Source organism: Fonsecaea monophora (genome assembly GCF_001642475.1).
Source record: "Fonsecaea monophora strain CBS 269.37 chromosome Unknown Scaff2, whole genome shotgun sequence".
Classification (NCBI taxonomy): domain Eukaryota; kingdom Fungi; phylum Ascomycota; class Eurotiomycetes; order Chaetothyriales; family Herpotrichiellaceae; genus Fonsecaea; species Fonsecaea monophora.
The window spans coordinates 222901-247205 of record NW_019173933.1 but is presented as its reverse complement, the minus strand read 5'-3'; the positions used below and the strand labels follow the sequence as shown (position 1 = coordinate 247205).

Sequence of the window (24305 nt, the reverse complement as noted above, 5' to 3'; positions counted from 1 at the left end):
TCCTCGTTGTAACCATCCAGACTGCGACTGCGCTACTCGATACTCTCGCCCTCGAGATCGCCGCCAGTCTCCATCAGTTCGATTCTTTCACTTCTATCCACCAAGGGCTTCTGGATGACCTTCTCTTGCTCATCGTTGTCTATCTTCAGCCCAATACATTTAGCGATGAAATCGCACAACAGCTCTTCTGCCTCAAGCGCATTCCTTGTCAACGCATGATCATCGTCCTCGAAGAGCTTCAATTGTCGATGGCCCTTTTTGCCGTACGCCTCGTATAGACTCTGGGAGCAGTCCCATCTCAAAGTTCGATCACCAGTACCGTGGAGCAGCAACAGTGGTCTTGGAGCCAGCTTCCTTATCCCATCTGTGCCTGCGGTTTGGCTTGCAACGGTAGCACATCCGATGACACGTTCTACTGACGTTAGATAAAGTCTACAACAGAATGCTTGACACCTACCTCGCTCTCGCCCGCCCAAGGTGAACTGCAAGGCATGGTTAGTTTCTGTGGTTACTGACAGTGTTCTCATGCCGACTGATTTTCAGCTACGATATCAGCACCCTCAAGGTAAGGGAAACTCACGACCGGGGCGCCTCCAAATGACCAGCCAACCAAAACGAATCTGCGAATAGAATACTGCTCCTCGAGATGATCCATTGCCGCAGTTACGTCTTCCACACACGGAGTGTCATGGGCCGGATAGCGATAATCGAGTCGAAGTACAGGCATACCCTGTCGAAGACTGGCAAGTTTGTCTCCCACGGAGATATACATTGAAGAAGGACCAACGACGCCTCCGCCTGCCCCAGAAAGCAATATCGCACCCGCCGGCACTTTGTCCTTGTTATCTGTATACCCTGCTGGAAGGTGAAGAAATCCATGCACACTTTTTCCTCCCACAGATATTGAAAGACATTGCGTCGTACAGAGGGACTTCTGTGCCTGTTTGAGCTTGCTTGACTTGGTTGCATGCTCGAGTAGATTCGTCCCTGTCGAAGTCATTTTGAGTTACGATGGTATATGGCGGCTTGACTCCTATGCGTATGCTCTTTGCCTTTGAGCTGGAGAGGAAATCATTCAGTCACAGTTGTGTTTTGATTCACAGCCTTACCGCGGCACATTTCGCTGGTGATATTGGTGCCTTGAGTAGGAAACGTCATGTGGCACACAGATTCCAACCAGTAGATTCGTAGAATTGCATTCCCGACAACATGAGGATTTTCTGCAGACAATTGACGTAAATTCCTTCTGCAGTTTGACTGATGCATATGCTCCTTCCCACTCACTCATTCATGGATACTGTGGCTCGTATTCGGTGCGAAGCAATATTATGCATCGAGTTGAGCAGTGAGAAGGTAACAATATCGGCAAAACTTCGGCACTTATCGCAACTTTCTGTGGCGATTTCGACATGAGGGGAGCGCAGTCACAGAGCTTCGACTTGCTATCGCATCTCCGAATAGTTGGGTTGACTCATACCACCTCTTGCCATCATTTCTCGGAACCAAGACTTCTGCATGCAAACGAGAGGTAGATATTCTGTATTCTCGGGCGCTGGCACTTGAAGCCCGTCCTCAAACAGCACCAATGCGTTCAATATTACCTCTCCCGATCTTCCTTTGCCCTGCACTTGATCGCACCTGGGTTGCATCAACCACCACGTTACCACGGCGGCTCCGTTCATCATATATTGCCTTGAGCAAGCGGTCGCTTTCGACCCGATTGCCGAGGCTGTCCTCGTCGCAATTTCACCGTTCCGATTTCGTCAATCAACCTTTCACCGGAACGTATGAGCCAGGGTTGCCTACGACTGGCCCATTAGGCGGAGCTTCGATTTATGGCTCTCCTCGCCTGACACCCAAAGCCCTGAAACAGCACCTTGATCAGTTTGTCGTCGGTCAAGAGCGGGCTAAGAAGGTGCTGAGCGTGGCCGTCTTTAACCACTACCAGAGAATACAAGAGTTGCAGAGACGTGAAGAGGAGGAGGAAGAGCTGCTTGCACAGAGGGAAAGGAGAGAGCGACATCCTGTCGAAAATGAGTTTCCCGGCCAGCAATCCACCGTCCGTATGGGCGGGCCGTCTGCTTCACTTAACCAGCGGACAGGTGGCTCGCTCTTGGTGGACACAAGTCCTCTGACCCTGGAGAAGTCAAACATCTTGCTTCTTGGTCCCAGTGGGGTGGGAAAGACATTGATGGCAAAGACTCTTGCCAGAGTTCTCTCTGTTCCCTTTTCAATGTCAGATTGCACACCCTTCACCCAAGCTGGATATATTGGCGAGGACGCCGAGGTCTGCGTGCACCGGTTGTTGGCCGCCGCCAACTATGACGTTGAAAGGGCTGAACGAGGCATCATATGCCTGGATGAAGTCGACAAAATAGCAACAGCGAAGGTCAGCCATGGAAAAGACGTGTCGGGCGAAGGTGTCCAACAAGCACTTCTGAAGATCATCGAAGGGACTACCATCCAAATTCAGGCGAAACCTGAGAGGAATGCTCCTCGGGCAGGTGGTCAGTCGCAGACGTACCCGACTAACAGTCCTTTGGGCGCCGGCTTCTCCTCTGGATCATCGGGCGCTTCGGCTGCTCCAGCGAAAGGCGAGGTCTATAACGTACGAACGGATAATATCCTCTTCATCTTCAGTGGTGCATTCATCGGACTTCAAAAACACGTTATGGACCGCTTGACAAAAGGAAGCATTGGATTCGGGGCCAGCGTACGATCTAGCTCGAATCTGGTCTCCTACAGCCGTGATCAGAAATCTACCACAATTACTCCTGTCCCTATCTTACCGGGATCTCAAGAAGAGGCTCTCTACAAGAAACATCTGCCCTTCTTCACCCCGGCACCAGCGCCAGAGCAGACAAATATGGATGGCTCTCCTCCAGAACCAAACTACTTCAACCCGCTCGACCTAGTCACCCCAGCCGATCTGCAGTCCTACGGCTTCATCCCCGAGCTTATTGGTCGTATACCGACTACTACTGCTTTATCCGCCCTCACCCATTCTATGTTGCTGCGAATCCTTACAGAACCCCGCAATTCGCTAGTGGCACAATATATCACGCTGTTCTCACTCTCTGGCATCGAACTCCGCTTTACTACCCCGGCTCTTCACGTGGTTGCTTCGAACGCCTTGGCGATGGGTACAGGAGCTCGAGCTCTACGAACGGAGATGGAGACCATCCTCGGCGATGCTATGTTCGAAGCACCCGGAAGTAGCGTCAAATATGTTTTGGTGACTGAACGTGTAGCAAAGAGGGAAGAAGGAGCCATCTACTTTGGGAGAGGTCAAGGTGGCAAATTCCATGCTCTTATCGCCCAGGAGGAGGGCGACTGGGAAGACAAGCAGAAAAAGAAAGACCCTGGCCGGAAAGGCGAGTCTGTGTCCGCCAGCTTCGAGGATTGGAGAACGAAGACGACAGTAGCTGCTGGAAGCGGCGGCTGAGATCCGCCACACTTGACAGCCTTGATGAGATGATGACTGATGACGAATGACGAGCATCGAATCAGTTACGATGATCGAGCAATTTATTTGAGATTTCCAGGATTTGCCTGTAAATCGACTTGCCTGGACCACGAACATGAGAATTAGAGGACTGAAGCCGAGTTGTATCCTGTTGAGTGCCAGACATCTTCCTTCGGCAGCCTTGCCTTTCTTGCCATCCAGCCAGGATTGTACCTCACCTTTGGGCCGGACACTTCACACACCTCCTTATCCTCGTCGCCAAGGAGTCGACCTCAATCTAAGCGGGTCCTTTCAACCAATATACAGGAATATATTTTACAATTGCGAAATATCTATCGCCTTTGGGCAGTGCGACACCGTGACCACCTACGGACAAGAGCTGATTACAGCCACAAAAGTGGACTCACCCAGCGACTGCGGAGTCTTGCTGGCTGCATGGTTGTATGACCATGTGGTGACGGCGTTACGACCATGAGGCATAGGGTAAAAATCCGAAAACCCCCTAGCGGGCTGTCTGCTAACTCCCGGGATCTGATCCGCAGGGAGGCACGGAATTTTTTGCCCCCCTGGGGTTCAATTCTGGCTGTGGACGTGAGATTTTCCTCCTGGTCGGATTTTTTGGGGCTGTTTTCAATTATCACGTTCCCTTTGTGGGGTGTCGCAGAAGGTGTGGCAGGAACTGGTGTCATACTGTGGACCAAGGAGATCACGGCGCATCGCTGGGGTGACAGACTCACCAGCAGGTGGAACGAATCGAATTGACAAGGTTTACTCGTGAGTTTTCCAGCTTTACAAAACACTGGCTTGACATTGAGATTACCTTTCGCCAGTATCGTGAGAGCAGGACAGCTTTCCTTTAGGAGTCGAGGTCATTCGTGTGGAAAGGACTAGCTAGCATTTTGAGGATTGGATCATTGTGTCGGCCTAAGACACGATGCTCAGACTCGCAACAAGGGTTTCCTTTTTCAACGGAGGACGACTTCCCTTGAAAATGCTCTTCGACAGGCTGAAAGGAATACGGGAGAGAGCCAGCCACCTGTCTCTAGTCTGAAGAGATACCCGAGGCATGGATACGACCGACTTACTAAGAATAGGCCAATGCCCATTGTCCAGAGTGTGGTCGTCTGACTGTCGACGAGCACCACGGAGGCACCAAAGGCACACAATACATGTACATACACATCGTCCAGCATTTACCGAATTTGACATGACTGCTTGTTGATGTATTGGGGGGAAGGATGTCAGAGCCTAGTACTAGATCTCTTTCGTCTTGAAAGCACAATAACACAGAAATGCCGATATAGCCAGTTTCCAGTGTGTATATATTAGCTATGAGGAAGGGGTATACAGCTTTACGGAACATGACGTTTCGTTGTTACCCACCCAAAGGATTCTTCGCGAACCACTCGTGCTTCAGGACGTCCTGGGTCGACATTCGATTCTCGGGCAAGTAAAACATCATCTTGGACAGCAGATCGGCGAGCCTCTTGATATCGTCCTGGGTAAATTCCGCCTTTCTCTCGGGGATACTGCTGCTACCGAAGTAAACCTCACCAAGCCAGCTTGACAGGGAACCCCCCCCCCCCCCCCACCCAAACCCCCTCTACCTCATCGCGACAATCACCCACAGCTACCTGCGCCTGCGTCCCCCATTGCTCCGGCACGTCTCCAAACATTGCGATCCACTCCAAGACCAAGGGCGCCTTTCTCGGCTTGAAATTATCGAACGGCGGCTGTCCCGTGACGAGTTAGAAGATGGTGCACCCCAGAGACCAGATGTCTATGCGCAGATCCCACGTCGTGTCGAGCAGCGTCTCTGGGACTCGGAAAGCCAAGTGGGAGCAGACTTTTGCGAGTGGCTGCTGGTCGGTGTGGAGGAATGCTTGCTCGAAATCGATGAGGCGTGTGTGGATAGGGCCGTCGATGGAGGGGAGAGGAAATGTAGCTGCTGGCTCGACGATGTGTCGTGGGACGCTCCTGGTAAGCTGGTGAGTTGGTGACCAGGTAGGGCAGTGATATCTGCCTGAACTGGCGGGTTGAGATGTTTTAGTGAGGTCGGGTTGGAGAATTGTCCCTCCCCGTGCGAAACCAAGGTGTTGCTGGCTGGTATAGAGATCTGGGAACATTCTTAGAATATGACTCCTGCGAAGAGACTTCCAGAAGGCGAGCAATATCACTCACCACCATGTACAATACCATTCAAGCGCAGGCGATCCAATGCAAGGGTGATTTGTTTTGACACCTGCCAGGCCAGACGCCCGGGCAGCCTCACACCGTTACCAGATCGAGCAGTAAGCGTCGGAACACTGACGCCGTTGACATCGAAAACGAGACCCTAATGTCTTCCGTTCGGACCATCGTGGAAGAAGTAGTCGGTCAGCTTGTGCAGATGGCGGCGGTCCTGCTCGTGCTTTGCTGGAAGCGAAGCAATTTATTGCAGAATCCGAACTTCATTACTGCCCGCCTCACTGATCTCTGAGACGACGACTTTCAGCGCGGCGAGCCGGCAGTGCACCGAGTCGTAAACCAGCCAGACGGTCAACAATCACTAGACATGATCGCGCGTGGCGGGACAGAGGCAGGGATTCCCGCCACAGACATTCTCTGCGTTTGTTGGGACGGGATCATAGCCTGCAAAGTCGACTTGTCCCATTTCTGGACCTGCTGCCTATCGTTGTCAGGCACTTATTTGCTCAGAAAATTCGAAAAAGTCCACTCGTAACACGCCAGCATGCCCTGTGTAGGGTGACCAGTGCGGCACCGAGGGTTGGTATAGAGACGAAGGCAAACGGGAGGGCCGCTCTGGCCGCCTAAGCCGAAGACGGATGTTCCGCTAGTGACGTGATGTTCGTAATTACAGATCAAGCTCCGGCCCCCACTCTTTGTATACTGAGACATATAAGTATAGGAAATATATGTGCCCTCTTTGTATATCTTTACATACATACAACCTCCCTCTCCCTCCCCTCCCCTCAACCTTTGCCAGATTCTACTACCAAAAACCAAAAAAATTAAGACCTTTTTCGAATACCAAAAGTCCGCCAACCATGTCTACGCCACGCGTGCTCATACTCGGCGGGCACGGCAAAGTCTCTCTCTTCCTCCAACCCCTCCTCCTCGCCAAGAAATGGTCCGTCACCAGCGTGGTGCGCAACCCGGCGCACGAGGTCGAGATCCTGGCGCTCGGCAAGGACAAGCCCGGCAAGATCGAGGTGTTGGTGGACAGTCTCGACGACGTCAAGGAGGTTAGTGATGCGCAGCGCGTGTTGGAGAAGGTCAAGCCGGATATCGTCGTGTGGAGTGCTGGTAAAGTTCATCTCTCATCTCATATTGTCTTTCAAAACAAACTCCTGCTTAAAGTCGCACTGTGCTATTGACCCCCATGGGGGCGAGTATATTGTGTATTGACGACGGAGTGCATTGACTAGGCGCCGGCGGCAAGGGCGGACCGGAAAGGACAAAGGCTGTTGACATGATCGCCGCAAAGTGCTACATCTCGGCATCGCTGGCCATGCCGGGGGTCAAGAAGTTCCTGATGGTGTCATACCACGCAGTAAGTTGCTTTCCCAGTTCACACCCTAGCAAATCAACCCCTCGCAGACTCTTCCACTAACAATTCCCGCGTTGCAGTCTCGCAAGGGTTATCCGCCATGGTGGACCGAGGAAGACCGGAAAGCCGCGGACAACATCAACCAAAACGTCCTGCCGCACTACTTCCAGGCAAAAGTAGAGGCGGACGAGCACCTCGAAGCCCTCGCGAAGAAGAGACGGGACGGCGGCGACCAAGAGTTTCAAGCCATCAACTTGAGACCAGGCACTTTGACGGACAGGCCAGGCACGGGCAAGGTGACGCTAGGCAAGACGTCGATAACTGGGAGTAAGTACTACAAGTTTCCCCGTTTCTTCATTCCTCCTGTTTTCGCTGACGAGTCTCCACCAAAACTCTCAGATGTACCGCGCGAGGATGTCGCCAAGGTGGCCGCGGCGCTGTTGGATCGGAACGATACGCGAGGCTGGTTTGATCTGCTGGAGGGCGACGTCCCCATCGAAGAAGCAATCGACAGCCTCGTCAAGAGCGGGCACAACGGTCTGGAAGGAGAAGACATGCAACGGATTTGGGCCAGAGATACGTCTCTATAAAGGAACCGTCAAAATCAGGCAAAACCCATGTAATCGACGAAGCATTTGAGATAATTTCACCCTACCAGTTTGTTCCCAATTCGACAAAAAGCCCTTGTCAATTCCTAACATGTTCTGATATAGCTGGTGAAAGACAGCATTCGTCAACAAGGCTGTCCGGATTATGTATGGCCCACACGAGGCTGTCATGCCTGCTGCTTCCCCGCTCACGGGATCAGCTTCATGTTGCGTCACGATAATCCATCTCCAAATCTTACAAATGATGGGGATGGAAAGATAAGTCAAACGTAAAGACATTCTCCTTCGAACTCGTCGCCTTGTTAGAAGAAGATCCTTTTTTGGCTCAGAAAGCACATCGGAATCATGGGTTCAGTCTCACATCCCGACGCAGATATCTACCCAGAGGCAACAGGCCCTGCAGCCAAGATTGTCGCGGCGCATCAAAAGGACGAGCCCATCACTTTGTACTCGGGATGGTTTTGTCCCTTTGTGCAAAGAGCATGGATCACTCTTGAGGAGAAGCAGATTCCGTACAAGTATGTCGAGATCAATCCATATCGGAAGGAACCAAGGTGTGTGTCACATCACTGCATGTCATTGGAACGCTTTGTGCCAACTGGAGACAGTTTTCTGAAGCTCAACCCGCGAGGTTTGGTCCCTACATTGGGATGCCCTCAAGAGGATGGGTCGACCAAGCCATTGATCGAGTCCAATATCATCTGCGAGTAAGTCATGATAGCCACCTGGCTGAAGAGACTGCTCTCAGCTGACACCATTAGATATCTGGAAGACATGTATCCAAACCAGACACCTTTGTGGCCGCGCGACCCCTACAAAAAAGCTGTCATGAAAGTCTGGGTGGATCACATCACGACCAGGATCCTACCGGCATACCACAGGTATTTATTGATGCACCCCAGTCTGCACTCGACATCTCACAGCAGTATAGGGTCCTGCAACACACAGAGAAAAGCCCGTATCCCTTGGAGAAAGCACGCACCGAGCTTCTGAACGCCCTGAAGACATGGATTTCCAACGCTGATCCTGAAGGTCCATATTTTATGGGCAAAGACTTCACTTTCGGCGACGTAGCACTCGCACCCTGGGCCGTGAGGATGTGGGTGCTCGACCACTTCAAGGGTGGCGTGGGCATACCCCCTCCAGGTCAGGGCGGAGAGGACGAACAACTGTGGAATCGATGGCGGAAATGGTTTGATGTCGTATCGTCGAGGAAATCAGTGACCGAGACCATGAGTGACAAGGAGCACTACTTGCCTATATATCAGCGTTATGCCGAAGACAGGGCGATGAGTGAAATGGCCAAAGCGATTAGAGAAGGAAGAGGGGTGCCATGAAATGATCGAGCAGGGGAATGCATATCGATGGGACTGGAATACTTGTCGTACCACCCGAACATCATTTTTGGCGCGGAGTGGCAGAAGTAGAAGTACAAAGACTTGGTCTTCGAGAGCCATAATCCTCAATAGTCAGGTGCTCGGAATGCACGAAGTGTCACAACACCTACAAACACAGAGGTACCGAGTACGTTACAAGGAGTCAGCCCTACCAGCACCTCCGTCAAACCTCCACGCTAAGTCAAAATATTTCCGTCACAGTCGGTGTAAAGGATCAACAACATATATCGCCCCGTACCAAACAAGCTAGGAAATACCAAGTCAGCACCTCAGGTGGAACAACGTGCATCTGGAGCTATACCTCGTTGATCCTCACGTACATCTTTTTCCTTTGTCAAATAAATGACTGAGAATGTCATATCTGATACACTTTTTCCAGCTAGAACATTGCCTTTTTCTAAGGTCATGCTCGAGGCTACTCGGAAAGGGCAAGAAGTAGATGCAAGGACAAGTAAAGAACCCCCCAAGTCGAGTCTCAATCTCAATGGGCTCACTCTAGTTGCTGAGTTGAGTGGGCTCCCCCGCAATGGTGGGCTGTGCGATGTGTACTCTGCCCCTCGAATCTCAGCATGTCGGCTTAGCTTCAGGAGTACAGAGTTAGTCTAATGGAAATCCGGATGGCGAGCTGCGATCGGAACCCATTCGACATTCCGATTCGAGATTTCACTGTACCAGAAACAAAGCGTAACCCTGCCGCTATCGATGATGGACCGCCAAGGGGATGTAGACCTACTATGTATCGTGGGTGTATAGCGTCCTCTCTCGTTTCATAGCTAGTTCCTTCCTCTACCTACGTATGTAACTGAGAATCTCACCCTCTACCAGGTTCAGGTGACCTGCACCGATCTGTGAGATTGGAGTGTTCCATCTGTGACAGCGGGTATTTGTCTTCATTCTGTTGAGAGGGCTATGGAGCAGGCGCCTCATCAAACACCACATCAAACCCTTCCCAACCATCAAGTGCTTCATTGCAGCGTTGTATGTAGACATCTGTGCCACCAATCCATGGCAGCTGTTCTCGAGGCTTGCCGGGAATATTAGTCCCAATATAGTAGTTGCTTCCATCTGCGTATAGCGTCTGTGAGCAGTGGTCTTGGATTGTCTGTCGCCATTTTTTAGCCGGACCAGCCTGAGGCTCGACGTATTTGATGCCCTCTGACTTCATCTTCGACAAAGCTCTACAGATCCACTCGACCTGCGTTTCGATGATCGGCAAAGTGCTGCCCAGCGCCGCGGGCGACTGTGGTCCGTATGCATAAAACAGGTTGGGGCACCCTGGAATGCTCAGCCCTAGATGCGTTTCGCAACCTTTTGCCCACTTCTCTTTGAGATGGAGGCCGTTTTTATCTCGAATATTCATGTTCGTCAGACCGCCCGTCCAGAAATCGTAACCCGTGGCGAAAAGTACGACGTCCAGCTTGTGTTCAGTCCCGTCTGTGGTAACTATCCCATCGGCAGTGAAGTGGTCGATTGGATTCTTCTTCAGATCTACCACCGAGACGTTCGGCCTGTCGATGGATTCGTAGTAATACTGCTCCAAGCTAGGCCTCTTTGTGCCTATCCAATATGGCTGTTGCTCGGGTGCCACAATGTCCCGTTTGACTGGGTCCGACACACGAGCTCGGGTTCTTTCCTTCCAGAAGTCGTAGAATGTTCTGTTGACTTCCTTATCAAAGACAAACTCGCCCGTTGTTGACAGATGGAAAGTGAATCCCCCTCGGCGCCACGCATTTTCCATCAGCCTAGCAGAAATTTCGGGGTGAAGCTCGTTCCAACGCACCGAAGATGGCGGGTTGTACGGGTAGCCAGAGGCGGTGTGCCGTCCAGCTCTTAGGATACAGTCGTAGAAGCTCTTCGAGATGTTCTGCTCGAATACATCAAAGGTCCTTTGTCCCATTGGATAAGCGGTATTGATGTTCCGTATGAAGGCTGTAAGCTGGCAATCTTCCCTGGCGATCTCTTGAATGCATTGGACGCCACTTGCGCCATTGCCGAGCACAGCAACGCGTTTCCCTTTCAAGTCCAGATCTTCTGGGTATTCGGCAGAGTGTACCAAGAGACCTTTGTAGTTCTCAAGTCCCCGGAATTCTGGGTAGTGCTTTTGGAAAGCGAACCCAACACAGGGAAGAAAATACTTGCAGACGTAGTTGGGACCATCCTGGGTGAAGATGTTCCATTCACCATCTTCCCAGGTGGCGCCTTGGACAAGCGTATTGAAGGTTGTGTCCTTTTCCAGGTCGAGGACTTTCGCGACGTGAGCAAAATATGCCCTCAGCTCATGATGATCCGGGTAACGGCATGACCAGTTCCATGTCTCGTGGATTTCGGGGATGTTGAGTTGATATGTCGGCATTTCAGAGTCAACTCTCGCTCCAGGGTAGCGGTTCCAGTGCCATACACCACCATATCCGCTCCCTTTCTCGATAAGCTTGACAGACAGGCCTAACTTTCTGATCATGTGTAGAGCGTAGACGCCCGAAAATCCGGCGCCGACGATAAGAACATCCGTGCGGATGGTGTCTGGGGCGGTTGAACCCATGATGCAATTCGATCGCTCTAACTGGAATGAAGAGAGTATGCAACTGAAGAAAAACTCTGGCATACAAGGAGCATATAAAATCCCCTTATGTGGTGGGCTATACTTGATCTTGTTTTCCGACGCGGAATTCTCGACGCGGTGTGAGGATATGTACTCGTCGTAGCTATGTCTGACATGGCTCGGAAACCCGTTCAGGTCACGGAATCTCAACTTTTTTCACGGATCGCTTTCGTGTACTACAAGTTTCCATCCCAGTGGATATGACGGAATCTCATCTGTTTCACTGATGACTTTCACGTACCACAAGATTCACCCCTACCGCTCGTCTCACCTGAACAGCACGATTTACCTGACGATTCGAAAAGTCCCATAATGGCAGTACCACAACAATTCAAGTGCTACATTGGCGAAGAGCGTCTGGCAAAGCTCCAAAAGAGACTGGAACTTACCGAGCTTCCCAGTGAATTGGAGGGAGTAGAGCCATGGACACGAGGGACGCCATTGTCGGAGATCCATCGTCTGCATGAATATTGGATGCGTGGTTTCGACTGGCGCAAAGCTGAGAGAGATATCAACCTCTATCCGCAATTCATTAGTGAGATAGAGGTTGAAGGGTTCGGTGCCCAGTCGGTCCATTTCATGCATGTCAAGAGCAACAACGAGAACGCCATCCCTTTGTTATTCGTCCATGGATGGCCTGGGAGCTTCCACGAGGCTTCGAAGATTGTTCCTCTCCTGACGGCGGTCTCGGACGACTTCCCTTCCTTTCATGTGGTGGCGCCCAGTCTGCCATCATTCGGTTTCTCCGGCTCGGTCCAAAAGGTATGTTCCCTCCCTCACATTGAGCCAAGCGAGGACAGCATGTCGATAAAACTCTTAAAGAAAGGATTCCATAGCGGGAAGCATGCAGAAGCACTACATAAACTAATGCTGTCTCTGGGATACACTCAATACGGTGAGAGTCATTTACCCCTGACCATACCTATGCTGCTTTTCGAACTGGCGGAGCTGATAGCTATTCTGTGTATGCAGTTACTCAGGGAGGTGACGTGGGCCACTCGGTAACGCGAATGATAGCGTACAGTTATCCCGAACACTGCAAAGCTCACCATCTGAACATGGTTGTCGCCTCTCAACCGAGCGAGGATCAGTTTCCGCAACTGGTGGAGAAGATCAAAAAAACACCAATTTCGGAGCAGGAGCAGATGGGCCTCGATCGCTCTCAGAAGTTCTTCAGCGAAGGAATGGCTTACGCTCTGATGCATGCGCAGCGCCCCCAGACTATAGCTTACAGCATGGTAGATAGCCCTATCGGCCTCCTTGCATGGATCTACGAGAAACTACATGCTTGGACGGACGCATATCCCTGGACCGATGACGAGATTCTGACGTGGGTTTGCACTTATTATTTCTCGACCGCTGGACCTCATGCACCCGCGCAGTGGTATCACGAAAACTACTACTCCGAGTGTGTTAGTACCGTGACAAAGTACATCGATGTCAAGCTCGGTGTGTCCAGGTTCCCACTTGAGATCGTGCAGATGCCGCGGCTGTGGGCGCACACATTGGGCCCGATAGTGTTTGAACGGAATCATGACGCCGGTGGTCATTTTGCGGCTTGGGAAAGGCCACAGGCTTTGGTCGATGACTTGAGGGAGATGTTCGGAAAGAATGGAGGAGCTTTTGAATGCGTGGTTGGCAAGAGTGGATACAAGACAGGATGAGGGCCAATATATGTAGATCTCATGCTAGCCGATATCCTTCTACCTTGACCTGGTCATTACTGTTCCTTCGAGGCAGGCCGCGCACACAGCCCCGTATCCTGCAGTGGTGCAACTACCGAATCGACCCTCAATTCTCACAGATGGTGAAGCCCCTCGTAACTGTCAGCAAGTCTGTTCACAGGGAATATCACGCAGTGCAACTGACCCGTCCACAACCAGATTCTGGCCGATTACCAGGCTTCCGCGTGTAGATGAAAGCATAACTACCGCATCGCCTATATCTTCAGGCACAGCGGTACGGCCCTGGCGGGCCTCGATGGCTTTCCAATTGGCCTCAGCTTCTTCGGGAGACATTCCCAGGTCAAGACCTTGGACGAGTTGGGTGGCTATGAAGCCAGGCGAGAGTGAATTAACCCGAATCCCGTGCCTCCTTCCCTCTAGTGCAGCCTGGTGTTTGATCAGAAGGTCAGCCTGGTCTCGATGAGGAGGATAATCTGGGCTTTATAGATCGTACTGCTTTGGTTATCCCTGCCACGGCGTGCTTCGAGGCCGTATACGCGCCCGAACCCTCAGCGGACATGATTGAATTGACAGAAGCGCAATTCACAATCGATCCGCGACATGGAGCTCGGCCAGGTTCACTGCCGCAGAGAAAGAGTCAGCATGGATCCCGCGTCATGGATGCGATGTTTCGTTGAATGCTGGTTACAATTCCACGGCTTCTTGCTTCATCATAGCCTTGATCAGTTGTGAAGTACAGATCCACACGCCGATTGTGTTGACTTCAAGCACTTTCCGCACCGTTTCGATTGAAGTGGTCCACATGCGAAGATTGATTGGTCCCACAATACCTGCAAAGTTGCTGTACGGGTGTTAGTCCTCCTGTCGAGACAAGTCGTTCATGGATCTAAAGAGACACGAACGCAGCATAGTCGATTCGCCCAAAGGTTGTTATTGTCTCCTCAATCGCACGAGCAACATCGTCTTCTTTGGTAACGTCGGCTTTGATGGCGATGCACTGCGCAGATGAGAGTGGTTACACATGGTCAGAGACTGGGACGATGACAGCAAACTGCAATGCGGTCTTTAAACAGTATTACTGACTCGAGCTCCGTAGGTCTCGACATTCTTGCGGCCTGCTTCGAGCAGATCATCGCTCAAAATATCGACGATAACAACCCCTCGTGCGCCATCCTTTGCGAAAGATACTGCAATCGCATTGCCCAAGCCGCGTGCGCCGCCGGTTACGAATGCGACTCCAGGAGTCAGGGGTCCAGAACGAAAAACCATCTTTCACGGGAAAGGTAGATTACCCTGCAAGGATTATTCGAGGGTTTCTGATACCAGCACGCCGAGGGTTGAAGTACCTTCTTAACGTGACCTCTGAAATGGCTCGTAGTATTCAATTTGCGTCCAGAATCGAAGGATACGACTGGGTTAAATTCCGAGTTTTGAATTCCGGTGCAGCAGTGCTGGGCTGGCTCGCCTTCCATGATGGCTAGAGCTTGGCCATCCTCGGGTTGTTTGCTAGTCTTCGTGAGACTGTGCCCTTATGTATTGATATGTGATCATTACTCGGGGTTTATTGGGGAAATGAAAGCCGTCACACTGACGAAGTGTTGATTGTTACGCTGTGTATATCTGCTTGCCTTCCGTTCAAGCACTGTCCTAGGATTAAATTAGTGTTTGAGATGCCACCGGTTACTGTATTACCGACACGAGAAAGTCGAGCTGCTCGTGTCGACTTCAGAGGGACGGTCCTGACTATGATGGCGAGATATCCACACTTGAAGAACCCATCCCGCTACCGCTAAGGTAGGCTCCAGACCGGGGGAACAGATATCCGCGGTAAGGAAGACGTCCTCTTCAACCTGACGCGAGGGACGAGTGTGATTCTAGCATACACGGGCCGTGGCCTTGATTTTTTCCTAATTGTACGTCTGATTGGAGTCCTGGCTTTCCCGGGTCGGGGAATGCTTCCGCGGTCCCTGAGTAGACAGTCGTTCCCGTTATAGTCCCGACGGTGATTATCGAGTTCGGAATTGGCCGCTTCGCCCTTACAAGAGTACACCCAACGTAGAACGAGGGTGGCGGCGTGGGCGTCGTAGATTGCGCCAGAGTTGTAGGAGGTGGCAATAGCGGTATTAGGGGTCTGACATCTCAGAGGTCGGGGCCGAAGGGTTTTAGGCTTGGAATTGTTAGAGATATCTGAAGTCGTTCCCCTGATCTCCCCTTCTCCCCTTCTCCCCTTGCGTGACACGCTTTCCAGGGTAGTATGTCTGAAGCCCTCTGAGAGCAGGAGGTTTCCCAGAGGGTTGGTCGGAGATCCTCACGACTGTGTGGCCCTGCCCGGCGTCGAAAATGCGACCGTGTCGTTGCCCCCACCCAACGTATGGAGAGGTTTTGGTGTCGGTATTATCGAAAACCGGTGCCGATGGATCGGTAGGGAGAGAAGCGACGAGATGGAAGGTACCTAGAAGAGGGAGTGATCTTCTCCTTAACATATCTGCGGCCGACGCTGCTCTTGTTGGCGCAAGCGATTGGTGGTTTCGCCTGACGGCAGGGTGACATCACCTCGTTACCGAATGGGGGTTTTTTCCCAATCCTTGGCGCGTTTCGCGTTTCGACAGCGGCGACTGCACATTGCTTCCTATGTATGTATGTATTCCTGCTCCCACGGCCTCGCTCTCGATGCCCTTACCTTTGTCCTACGGCAAGGCCCATTGAGGTATGGCACAGGGACTAGTGATCATCGATACCGGTTGACGCAGGGGCGTTTCATGTGCGATCGCTGAACCAAGATGCCACGCGCCCCTCGAAGAGCAGCGCATCAGGCTCGCAACAATGAAGTCACGACGACACCGACACGCAATGCCCTGACGGCGGAAATCCCACCCTTTATGCTCGAAACACCTCCGCATGCTCCCTTCATCACGACCCCTTTGCCACCGTCGAATAATCCAGGCAACTCCATTGTTCCAGAGACCAATCCCGCGCGCCAACACGGTCGGACCGAACCAACACCGACCGCTCATGGAGCTGGTCACATTCAGAATGATGCCGAAGAGGCACAGGCGTCGCAGAATGCCCTCGGTTCAACGGCTTCGGAAGGTGGCCATGCAGATGAGCAGTCGTTGCTCGAATCTGTTCACCATGATATCGAAGATGCCCGACAACTCCAGGGTTTGCGAGATATCTCGTCCCTAGCAACGTGGACGTTGTCCTCCACAAAACCCGGCTGCGGACTGCCTCAACTGCGGAACCCGAGTCCAAATTTATTCTGGCAGAGCGACGGACCACAACCTCATACGTTAACCTTACACTTCTTCAAACTTGTTGCTATTGTCAAAATGAGAATCTATTTGGACTTTGAGCTTGACGAGTCGTACACACCTACGAAGATGAAGTTTTACGCGGGCATGTCAGAAGGCAGTTTGGTTGAGTTTGGTTCATGGGAAGTCACCGACACTGTTGATCCGGAGACGGGGGAGGCACACAGTAGCATCGAAGGCCTACGGGGCTGGATTGATGTGCCACTGAAGGGAGTTGGTGGAAGGGAACCACGGTACTATGGAAACTCGGACATGATTGCTAGTCAGGGGGAGCCCACACTTTATCCCCTCAGAGCAGACCGTCAGGAGAATCCAGGGGGGGATGTGCTGAAGGCGATGGTGGTCCAGATTCGTATTTGTGAAAACCACCAAAATGGCAAAGACACTCATGTTCGGGGATTCCAGGTGTTTGGACGAGACTACAGCCATCATGCAGAGACGAAGAGCCATGCGAGAAGGATTAGAGGCAGCAAAGAGAAGCAGACGCTAGGAGGTGATGACGGTGGCGAACGAGTTGCTGGGCTGTCTATGGCAGACTGGATGGGTGATCCAGAGATACGATAGATGCTGCATGACTTTGATGACTTTTGCCACGACACGGCCGTTACCGATTGAAAGCATTAATGGGCAAACTGGGACGAGCTGCTGGATCACTACTATAATCCTCACAAAACTGTTTCGAATGACGATCTGCGGACTGACTGGTACTGGGGTTGCCATCGATGAGCACAATTCATACGAAGCACACAGCGCACATTGCACACTGCACTTTGCACACTTCAGGCTGCGGGCCTGCGACCTTCACTCTTCATTCTTCACTCTTCGCTCTTCACCTTTCACACACAACCGCCGAACCACATTCTCCTGCGATTTCATCTTTCTCCGCCACTGTTCAGACTACACTCCTCATCCTCGGTCTAAACAGTCACCTAAATAGCATGCAAAATGGTCAGCCTACGTGTATCAATCCTGCTTCTACTCTGTTTCGCCATCTGCTCGCCATTGTGGTTCCTTGTAGATAAGATCCCCCAAGGTCAGCATCACTCGGGCCAGGTTCACTCTGGAACGATGCTAATGAGCTTACTCCAGATACGTGGGTCAAGAATCGTTGTGACAGTCTCCCTTCCCAAGCTCGAGCAACGTCGACGACAGATCGAGTGCCAACCTCTTCAAGCTGCATGCTGCAGCCCTACAGCTCGACCAAGATTCAGTCTTGCCTCTCCGACCAACGCCTCATCTTCTTTGGTGGTTCAAAAGCGCGCCAGATATTCTGGACTGTGGCAGAAAGGTTGGACCCCAATGATTCTCAGATTCCCAGCAAGAGTCTTAACGCCAAAATCGAAGCCACTACAAGATTCAACTCAGCCGGGACGGAAATCATTCATGTTTGGGACCCAACATTCAACTCGACCCGCCATGCCCTCGTGGGCTGCAGGCCAACAGAAAAGGACTACGCTCCTGCAGACTACCCATGGATGATTGGCGACGTTCACTTCTTTTTCCAAGAGGATGGCATTCATCTCACGGATGAGGCTGCACCCCTTCATGCCGACATTGTATTGAATTACTTCTGCAATAAGCTCATCGGTACACCATCGAAAGGCTCTCAAGCATACTGTTGTGCCTCTTATGTCGGCCCAAACATGGCGCAGAAGCTACTGCTGTTCATGAGCTCGTGTGCGATTGTCTATCACCTCTTTTCGTTCTTTGGCTCCAGAAAACATACCGATAGCCATGACAGAGACTGGCTCTTCTTCCACGAAGCCCCCAGAACCATGGGTGCAATGACTACAATTTCCGTTGCCGTACTGTACTGCTTCATAGCCGATCGTACCGTCTTGTTCGACAAAGCTTCGAAAACGGTAGAGGTGGGCAAATTTATAGGCGGGACCATCCTCACGCTGCTCGCAGGCCTGGCAACCTTCAAACAAAGTCGGCCTCATTATGCGACAACCGGTGAGATAGCACTTCCAGAACACCGCCAATTACTTTCCAGGCAGCAAACAGAGGAGTGGAAAGGCTGGATGCAAATCATCATCCTGTCGTACCACTACTTTGGCTTGTCGAAAGTCCTCTGGGTCTATCAGTTTGTCCGGCTGTTGGTCTCATCTTACCTCTTCATGACTGGATTTGGTCACACCTATTATTTCATCACCACGAACGACTTCTCATTTCACAGGGTGGCTAGTGTCTTGCTGAGGACGAATCTACTTAACGTCATTCTCGCTTTCGTCATGGGGACTCGATACGACCTGTACTATTTCCCCATGCTGACCAGCTTGTGGTTTCTCATTGTCTGGGCAACAGTCCCCAAGACTGCGACACCTGGCGTGGATATACGTCGTTTCGTCCGTCGAACTGCCATATCCGTGTCGTTGGTCAGGGTCACTCTAGGAGCTAGCGATAGCATTGCGGCAGTCCTTGCTACGATCTGTCCTCCAGGCTGGGGCCTTCCTGAAATCGACGGACAAGAGTTCCTTTTCAGATTCAGCCTTGACGCCTACATTGCATTCATTGGCATGATCACGGCTATGCTGTATGTACAGTATGACACTTCCCATGGCCTCCAGTGCCATAAAACTGCTATGGAGACCGTCCCTTGGTCGCAGCTCGCTTCACGACTGACGACATGGGGTGCTGCGTTTGTTATTTTGGCATACTCGATATTGTGCGGCTTTTTCCCAGACAAGTTCCGCTACAATGAGTGGCACCCCTTTCTCTCGCCGTTTCCTGTGCTAGCTTTTGTTGTCCTTAGGAATTCGACTCGAAAATTGTCAGCCTCCCACAGTCGACTCTTTGCATGGTTCGGTCGATGTTCTCTGGAGACTTTTGTCTTTCAATACCACACCTTACTTGCTGCCGACTCCCGCGGCGTGCTCCGTCCAAGACTCGCCTGCAAATTCCTCGGTCGGAAGGCTTGTCAAGGCATGTTCGATGCTTTGGAGACAACAATGGTTGTAGCGGCGTTTCTTTGCATGAGCGCTGTTACGACAAATGCTCTCTCTACCATCACCAAGAGTCTTGTTGGTCTCGGAGGTCGGATACTGTTAACTCTCATCGGCTTGTGGATACTCAACCTGTCGTGGAATTCATTGGCCGTTGACACCACATATTAATACTGGTGGGAGATCACCAAACATGGCACTTGCTACCTCTACCCACTTGGTTAATTCCGCCCTTGGAGGCTCACCTTGCCAGATTTAGAAAAGTCTTCTCCAATTCCCAAGCCTTTTCCTACTCCACATTCTCGGTACGTTTCCTCGAATGTTACCTGGCGGCGGAGAAGAACGCACTTGACGTTAAGTTTTTTATGACCTTGTGTACCAGATGAGTCAATGATTGAAAGGGCATGCAATTCATGACATGGCCGGACTGGGACCCAGTTGAACAGAGTGTCGAATGTAAGGGCAGACTGTGTGTCCGATATCGTACCTGCTGACCTCACACCTCTTTTAGAATGCATACAATTCCATTATGAAACGGCATGTTACTCCGGCAAATGCGTGCCGTGCGGTTTTCGGAGCGATGATTTGCCTCCGCAGTCCCAGTACTCCATAGACCCAGCAATCCCAAGTGAATCACTCCCTTCGTCCCGCTCCAGGAAACCTCTTGTTTTCAAATCTGTCTGGGCACTTGTGCGGCTTGTCCTGCGTAGCTTGCGCATGTTGTCAAAGACATTTGACCAGAGTCAAGACAGGACACGACTTGCGACGCAAGCAACCCAGTATGGGCGAGGACAAGCCAGAAGGAGATGGCGAAGAGGTCGCCATTGAAGTTCCCATTCAGCCGGGGGAGCCTGTTGCAGCTGTGGATGCATCTATTGAACCGCCATATGGATGGGTTGTCTGTATCGCCATGCATTTGATCAATGGATTCACATGGGGTATCATTGCGGTATGGTCACTTGGCCCTAGCATGTCGTATACTGAGTACTGACCTTGAGCCTAGTCATATGGCGTTTACCTATCGTACTACATTGATAATTCCATATTCCCCGGTGCCTCAGATTTGGACTATACGTTCATTGGTGGCGTCAATTTCGCCTGTGCCATGCTCTGCGGACCTATTGTCAACATGTTTGTCCGAAGACTCGGGACACATATCCCTATGTACTGCGGCTGTGTCATGTTCGCGGGCGGCTTTGTCGCAGCCTCATTTGCCACAGAATATTGGCATCTTATTCTGACGCAGGGCATCCTGGTTGGGTATGTGGCTACGGTCTTGTCCTGATTGTGCGTCAGACTAATATTTGGCAGGTTGGGAACAGGCTTTTCGTGGCTACCAGCTACACCCATACTTCCCCAGTGGTTCAACAGAAATAGGAGTCTAGCTCAAGGCATCGCAGCCGCAGGGAGCGGCATTGGCGGCGTGATATTCTCTGCCGCAACAACCCCCATGATCGAGAATCTTTCGCTTGCTTGGTCACTACGGATCACTGGCATCCTCGCATTTGTGGTCCTGTTTACGGCATGTTCGTTGATCCGCGACAGAAACAAGACAATCCGTCCCAGCTACAAGCCTATAGACACGGAGCTCCTGAAAAGGTATCAGGTCTGGCTGCTTATCTTCTACACGTTCTTTTCCATCCTTGGCTACATCGTGGCGATCTATTCTCTGGGTAAATCAGCCGTCCAATACCACTCCAACATGAAGCTGATCTATTTCTTAGGCGCGTTCGCAACATCTCTCGGATTGACTCAAGATCAAGGCGGCACTGTGATCACCATCATGAACGTCGGAACCGCTTTCGGTCGACCTTTCATCGGGGTGCTAAGCGATCGATTCGGCCGCATGACAGTAGCATGCGTCTTGACCGCGTCAAACACCTTGCTATCATATGCGATCTGGATTCCTGCCAATTCTTATGGCGTACTTATATTCTTTGCTCTTACTGTGGGCGCGACGAGTGGTGTCTACTGGGGTGTACGAATACAACCACTTCAATGATACGAGTCTTGCTAACTTGTTCTTAGACAATTGCTCCTCTTTGTGCCGAGGTCGTCGAACTGAAAGAACTTCCATCAGCCCTCAGTCTGATGTGGGTGACTGTCTCTATGCCTGCTTTATGTGAGTCCTTGTAACGGCCGCCGTCTGATGAAACCGAAGCTCATTCCCTATGCAGTCTCGGAAGCAATAGCATTGGAGATTCGCCGACCTCATTCGTCCCGGCCTTATTTATGGCCTCAGATCTATACTGGCTTGGTCTTCCTGATCGCGGGTGGTTTCATGTTTGAGCTCCGCCGGCAGAAATGGGGCTTCAGGAGGGAAAGGCATAGATGAATGTCTCGATGGAAGATGAAATCACCACCATCGTGCCTTGTGATGCAAGAAACATTTTGGATTAGCTGCGCATCTTCGAAGGTGAACACAAAAGCCGGAGACAGGTCCTCTGATATGGTCCATCAGCTCCTTTGCTGGACTCAGGTTAAACATTACTCTCTATATCCGGCATCTGCACCCCTGGATTGTCCTCGCCGGCATTGATTGTCCCTGCAGGACAGTGTAGGGTGAATGACCAGTCTAGGGACCTATCACAAAAACCACTGGACGACAGCGACGATCACACGTGATAACAACTTGATGAGGACATAACCGCAAAACGACGTCATCTGGTCCTCTCCCAAGTTTCTTTAAACATTGCCCCAACGACCTGTTTCAAAGAAAGTGGGTTGAAGACAAGAGGTGGCTTCTCAACGAATCTACTGGGGATGAACTTCGAGTTGGGAATGTGAGCTCCTATGCAAGCTATAATGACTCTCAAGCGCTCGACATCCTCAAAGGCAGTCCTGTCGCTGCCCAATCCTCGAAAGACTCTCCTTAGTCGTGTCCGAAAAGGCTACCAAGCCTCGCCAATACCTCGCTTTTCCACCATGGCCTGGTACGACGGATCTTCGGCAAGTATTTACATGTTGACGCAGACATACTTGGACAGAGCATGTGTATGTGTATGTCTATGATGATGTTGTTGCTTGATTTGGAGACAGAACATCGCAGCTAATAGATCGAGTAACCAAATTGTCTGGGGTAATAATATGCCGGAAGCGGCCTCCCAGATCGCAAGTGCGGAGATGGTCGAGATCCCCAACATACCTAAAGGTTACGAGATCTCTCGTACTCGGTAGTACAGAATAAGGCTTGGCTTAGACATTGCCTTTAGTGGCATATGCCTCGGTATCAGTATTATTCAGTCACCCATTGTTCTCTTCACTAGTCCCATCTAATCATCGACTGCCGAAACATTTTGGTCGATCGTCGTGGACCAATTCCTGGTGCCCAGAACATCTTTTTCCTAGTTGGACTCCTGGTCATCTATCGCCATCTAAAGTACCAGATCGTCCGACATGTCACGGTAGCGGCAACCCTTGTGCAAAGAGTGAAACAAAAATCATGCCCGTGACCGAGATTTACATCCTCCGGCACGGCCACCGGCTGGCCTGGTCACTGAACCCCAGGACGGGGGAGTATTCTTCAAACCACCCATTCCCCACGCATCTCCCAGCGGATCCGCCGCTGGCATCGCACGGCGTGCGTCAGGCGGAAGAGACGGCCGCATACCTCAGCGAAGCGTTCGCCGAAGTGGTCAAGCAAGACCGGTTGAGGGTGTACTCCAGCCTGTTTTACCGGTGTCTCGAAACCCTACGTCCGGCCGTGGAGGCCTTCCTCGCGCAGGTGCCGGAGAGCGACGTCAAAAGGAGGAGACATCTACAAGTCCGCGGCGAGAGGGGGTTGGGCGAATGGTTCGGCCGGGCCTGGTTCAGACAGCCGCGACCCGCGGACCCGGAGAGGCTCAAGAACGAGTTCTTCCCCTGGCTGGACGAGTCGTACGCCTCGCGTGTCGTTCCTTCGGAAAACGGCGAGCGCATCCACGAGCTGCACGACCGCGTGGCGCGCGCCCTGGCACGCGTCGTGCAGGATGTGGACGAGGAGTATGCGCAGGCTGGGCGAGGGGAAGAAGAAGTCACGGTCTTGATATGCGGACACGCCGCCCAGATCATCGCCAGTGGGAGGGCCTTGACTGGGGAGGTCCCCGAGGACTGGGACGAGGAGGACTTTCGGTGTTTTACGTGCGGGCTCAGCAAATTTGTGCGGCGGAAACTGCCTCCTCTGGCCGCCCGCTCCTCTGGCGCCCAGCAAGAGATCGACGCGGACTACAGCTACCACGACGAAGACTGGAGGAATACCGGTACAGGCGTGGCCGGGGGATGGGATTGTATCTGGAACAGCGATTGCCGTCACCTGAGTCAGGGCGAGGAGAGAGGCTGGCATTTCCACGGCGACGAGAGTTTTGATTCTTACGAGGAGCTAGAGGGAAGAGGCATCAGAGTGCTGGATGGGGGTGTTCATCAATCCAAGTTATAGACACACTGGACGACAGGTTTAAATGTATTATTGTGGTCTGGTCCGTCTTGGGCGTGCTCTTTCTGTCTGAGGATCTTGCGCATGGACGAGAAATATGAGAGACATGGCTCCGTATAGACATGGATGGCAGAGATAGAACATTAGAAAGCCTATCTGATGGTGACAATAGCATGAGCGTCGAGTCAAGCATGTGTTGTGCTCGTGTGTACGAGTGTGCTCCGGCTCAGTTTGTTGAACACTTCTCGGTTTGGCGGACAAAGGGGGCGTGGGGAAGCCACCTCGACTCCGCCGAAACCCAACGAGAAAATCTCCTTGGAACTTCGCTCCACT

The 24305-nt window shown here is 51.8% G+C and overlaps 11 protein-coding genes across 11 annotated transcripts; 8 read left to right on the top strand and 3 right to left on the bottom strand.

Annotated features, from left to right (window-relative positions):
* Positions 1–32: 32 nt before the first annotated feature.
* On the bottom strand, positions 33–1000 carry AYO21_00478 (hypothetical protein; the record flags this gene model as incomplete). Its single annotated transcript, XM_022650468.1, has 4 exons — positions 33–412; positions 458–482; positions 581–858; positions 925–1000. The coding sequence occupies 4 exons, from the start codon at positions 998–1000 to the stop codon at positions 33–35; spliced, it is 759 nt and encodes a 252-aa protein (XP_022517082.1).
* Positions 1001–1585: 585 nt separating this feature from the next.
* Positions 1586–3445, top strand: AYO21_00477 (hypothetical protein; the record flags this gene model as incomplete). The annotated part of the gene is made up of 1 exon (XM_022650467.1): positions 1586–3445. The coding sequence occupies one exon, from the start codon at positions 1586–1588 to the stop codon at positions 3443–3445; it is 1860 nt and encodes a 619-aa protein (XP_022517081.1).
* A 3068-nt stretch (positions 3446–6513) lies between these two features.
* Positions 6514–7606, top strand: AYO21_00476 (hypothetical protein; the record flags this gene model as incomplete). Its single annotated transcript, XM_022650466.1, has 3 exons — positions 6514–6772; positions 6895–7019; positions 7097–7606. The coding sequence occupies 3 exons, from the start codon at positions 6514–6516 to the stop codon at positions 7604–7606; spliced, it is 894 nt and encodes a 297-aa protein (XP_022517080.1).
* Positions 7607–7969: 363 nt separating this feature from the next.
* AYO21_00475 (hypothetical protein) lies at positions 7970–8961 on the top strand (the record flags this gene model as incomplete). Its single annotated transcript, XM_022650465.1, has 4 exons — positions 7970–8178; positions 8233–8331; positions 8386–8505; positions 8556–8961. 4 exons carry the CDS (start codon positions 7970–7972, stop codon positions 8959–8961), a joined length of 834 nt encoding a protein of 277 aa, XP_022517079.1.
* A 967-nt stretch (positions 8962–9928) lies between these two features.
* Positions 9929–11560, bottom strand: AYO21_00474 (hypothetical protein; the record flags this gene model as incomplete). Its single annotated transcript, XM_022650464.1, has 1 exon — positions 9929–11560. One exon carries the CDS (start codon positions 11558–11560, stop codon positions 9929–9931), a length of 1632 nt encoding a protein of 543 aa, XP_022517078.1.
* A 372-nt stretch (positions 11561–11932) lies between these two features.
* On the top strand, positions 11933–13284 carry AYO21_00473 (hypothetical protein; the record flags this gene model as incomplete). Its single annotated transcript, XM_022650463.1, has 3 exons — positions 11933–12382; positions 12443–12584; positions 12638–13284. 3 exons carry the CDS (start codon positions 11933–11935, stop codon positions 13282–13284), a joined length of 1239 nt encoding a protein of 412 aa, XP_022517077.1.
* A 705-nt stretch (positions 13285–13989) lies between these two features.
* AYO21_00472 (hypothetical protein) lies at positions 13990–14574 on the bottom strand (the record flags this gene model as incomplete). The annotated part of the gene is made up of 3 exons (XM_022650462.1): positions 13990–14146; positions 14208–14302; positions 14389–14574. The coding sequence occupies 3 exons, from the start codon at positions 14572–14574 to the stop codon at positions 13990–13992; spliced, it is 438 nt and encodes a 145-aa protein (XP_022517076.1).
* Positions 14575–16085: 1511 nt separating this feature from the next.
* On the top strand, positions 16086–17180 carry AYO21_00471 (hypothetical protein; the record flags this gene model as incomplete). Its single annotated transcript, XM_022650461.1, has 1 exon — positions 16086–17180. One exon carries the CDS (start codon positions 16086–16088, stop codon positions 17178–17180), a length of 1095 nt encoding a protein of 364 aa, XP_022517075.1.
* Positions 17181–17561: 381 nt separating this feature from the next.
* On the top strand, positions 17562–19732 carry AYO21_00470 (hypothetical protein; the record flags this gene model as incomplete). Its single annotated transcript, XM_022650460.1, has 2 exons — positions 17562–17649; positions 17706–19732. 2 exons carry the CDS (start codon positions 17562–17564, stop codon positions 19730–19732), a joined length of 2115 nt encoding a protein of 704 aa, XP_022517074.1.
* A 610-nt stretch (positions 19733–20342) lies between these two features.
* On the top strand, positions 20343–21896 carry AYO21_00469 (hypothetical protein; the record flags this gene model as incomplete). Its single annotated transcript, XM_022650459.1, has 5 exons — positions 20343–20510; positions 20565–20821; positions 20873–21539; positions 21590–21683; positions 21739–21896. 5 exons carry the CDS (start codon positions 20343–20345, stop codon positions 21894–21896), a joined length of 1344 nt encoding a protein of 447 aa, XP_022517073.1.
* Positions 21897–23003: 1107 nt separating this feature from the next.
* Positions 23004–23975, top strand: AYO21_00468 (hypothetical protein; the record flags this gene model as incomplete). The annotated part of the gene is made up of 1 exon (XM_022650458.1): positions 23004–23975. The coding sequence occupies one exon, from the start codon at positions 23004–23006 to the stop codon at positions 23973–23975; it is 972 nt and encodes a 323-aa protein (XP_022517072.1).
* Between the last annotated feature and the right edge of the window lie 330 nt (positions 23976–24305).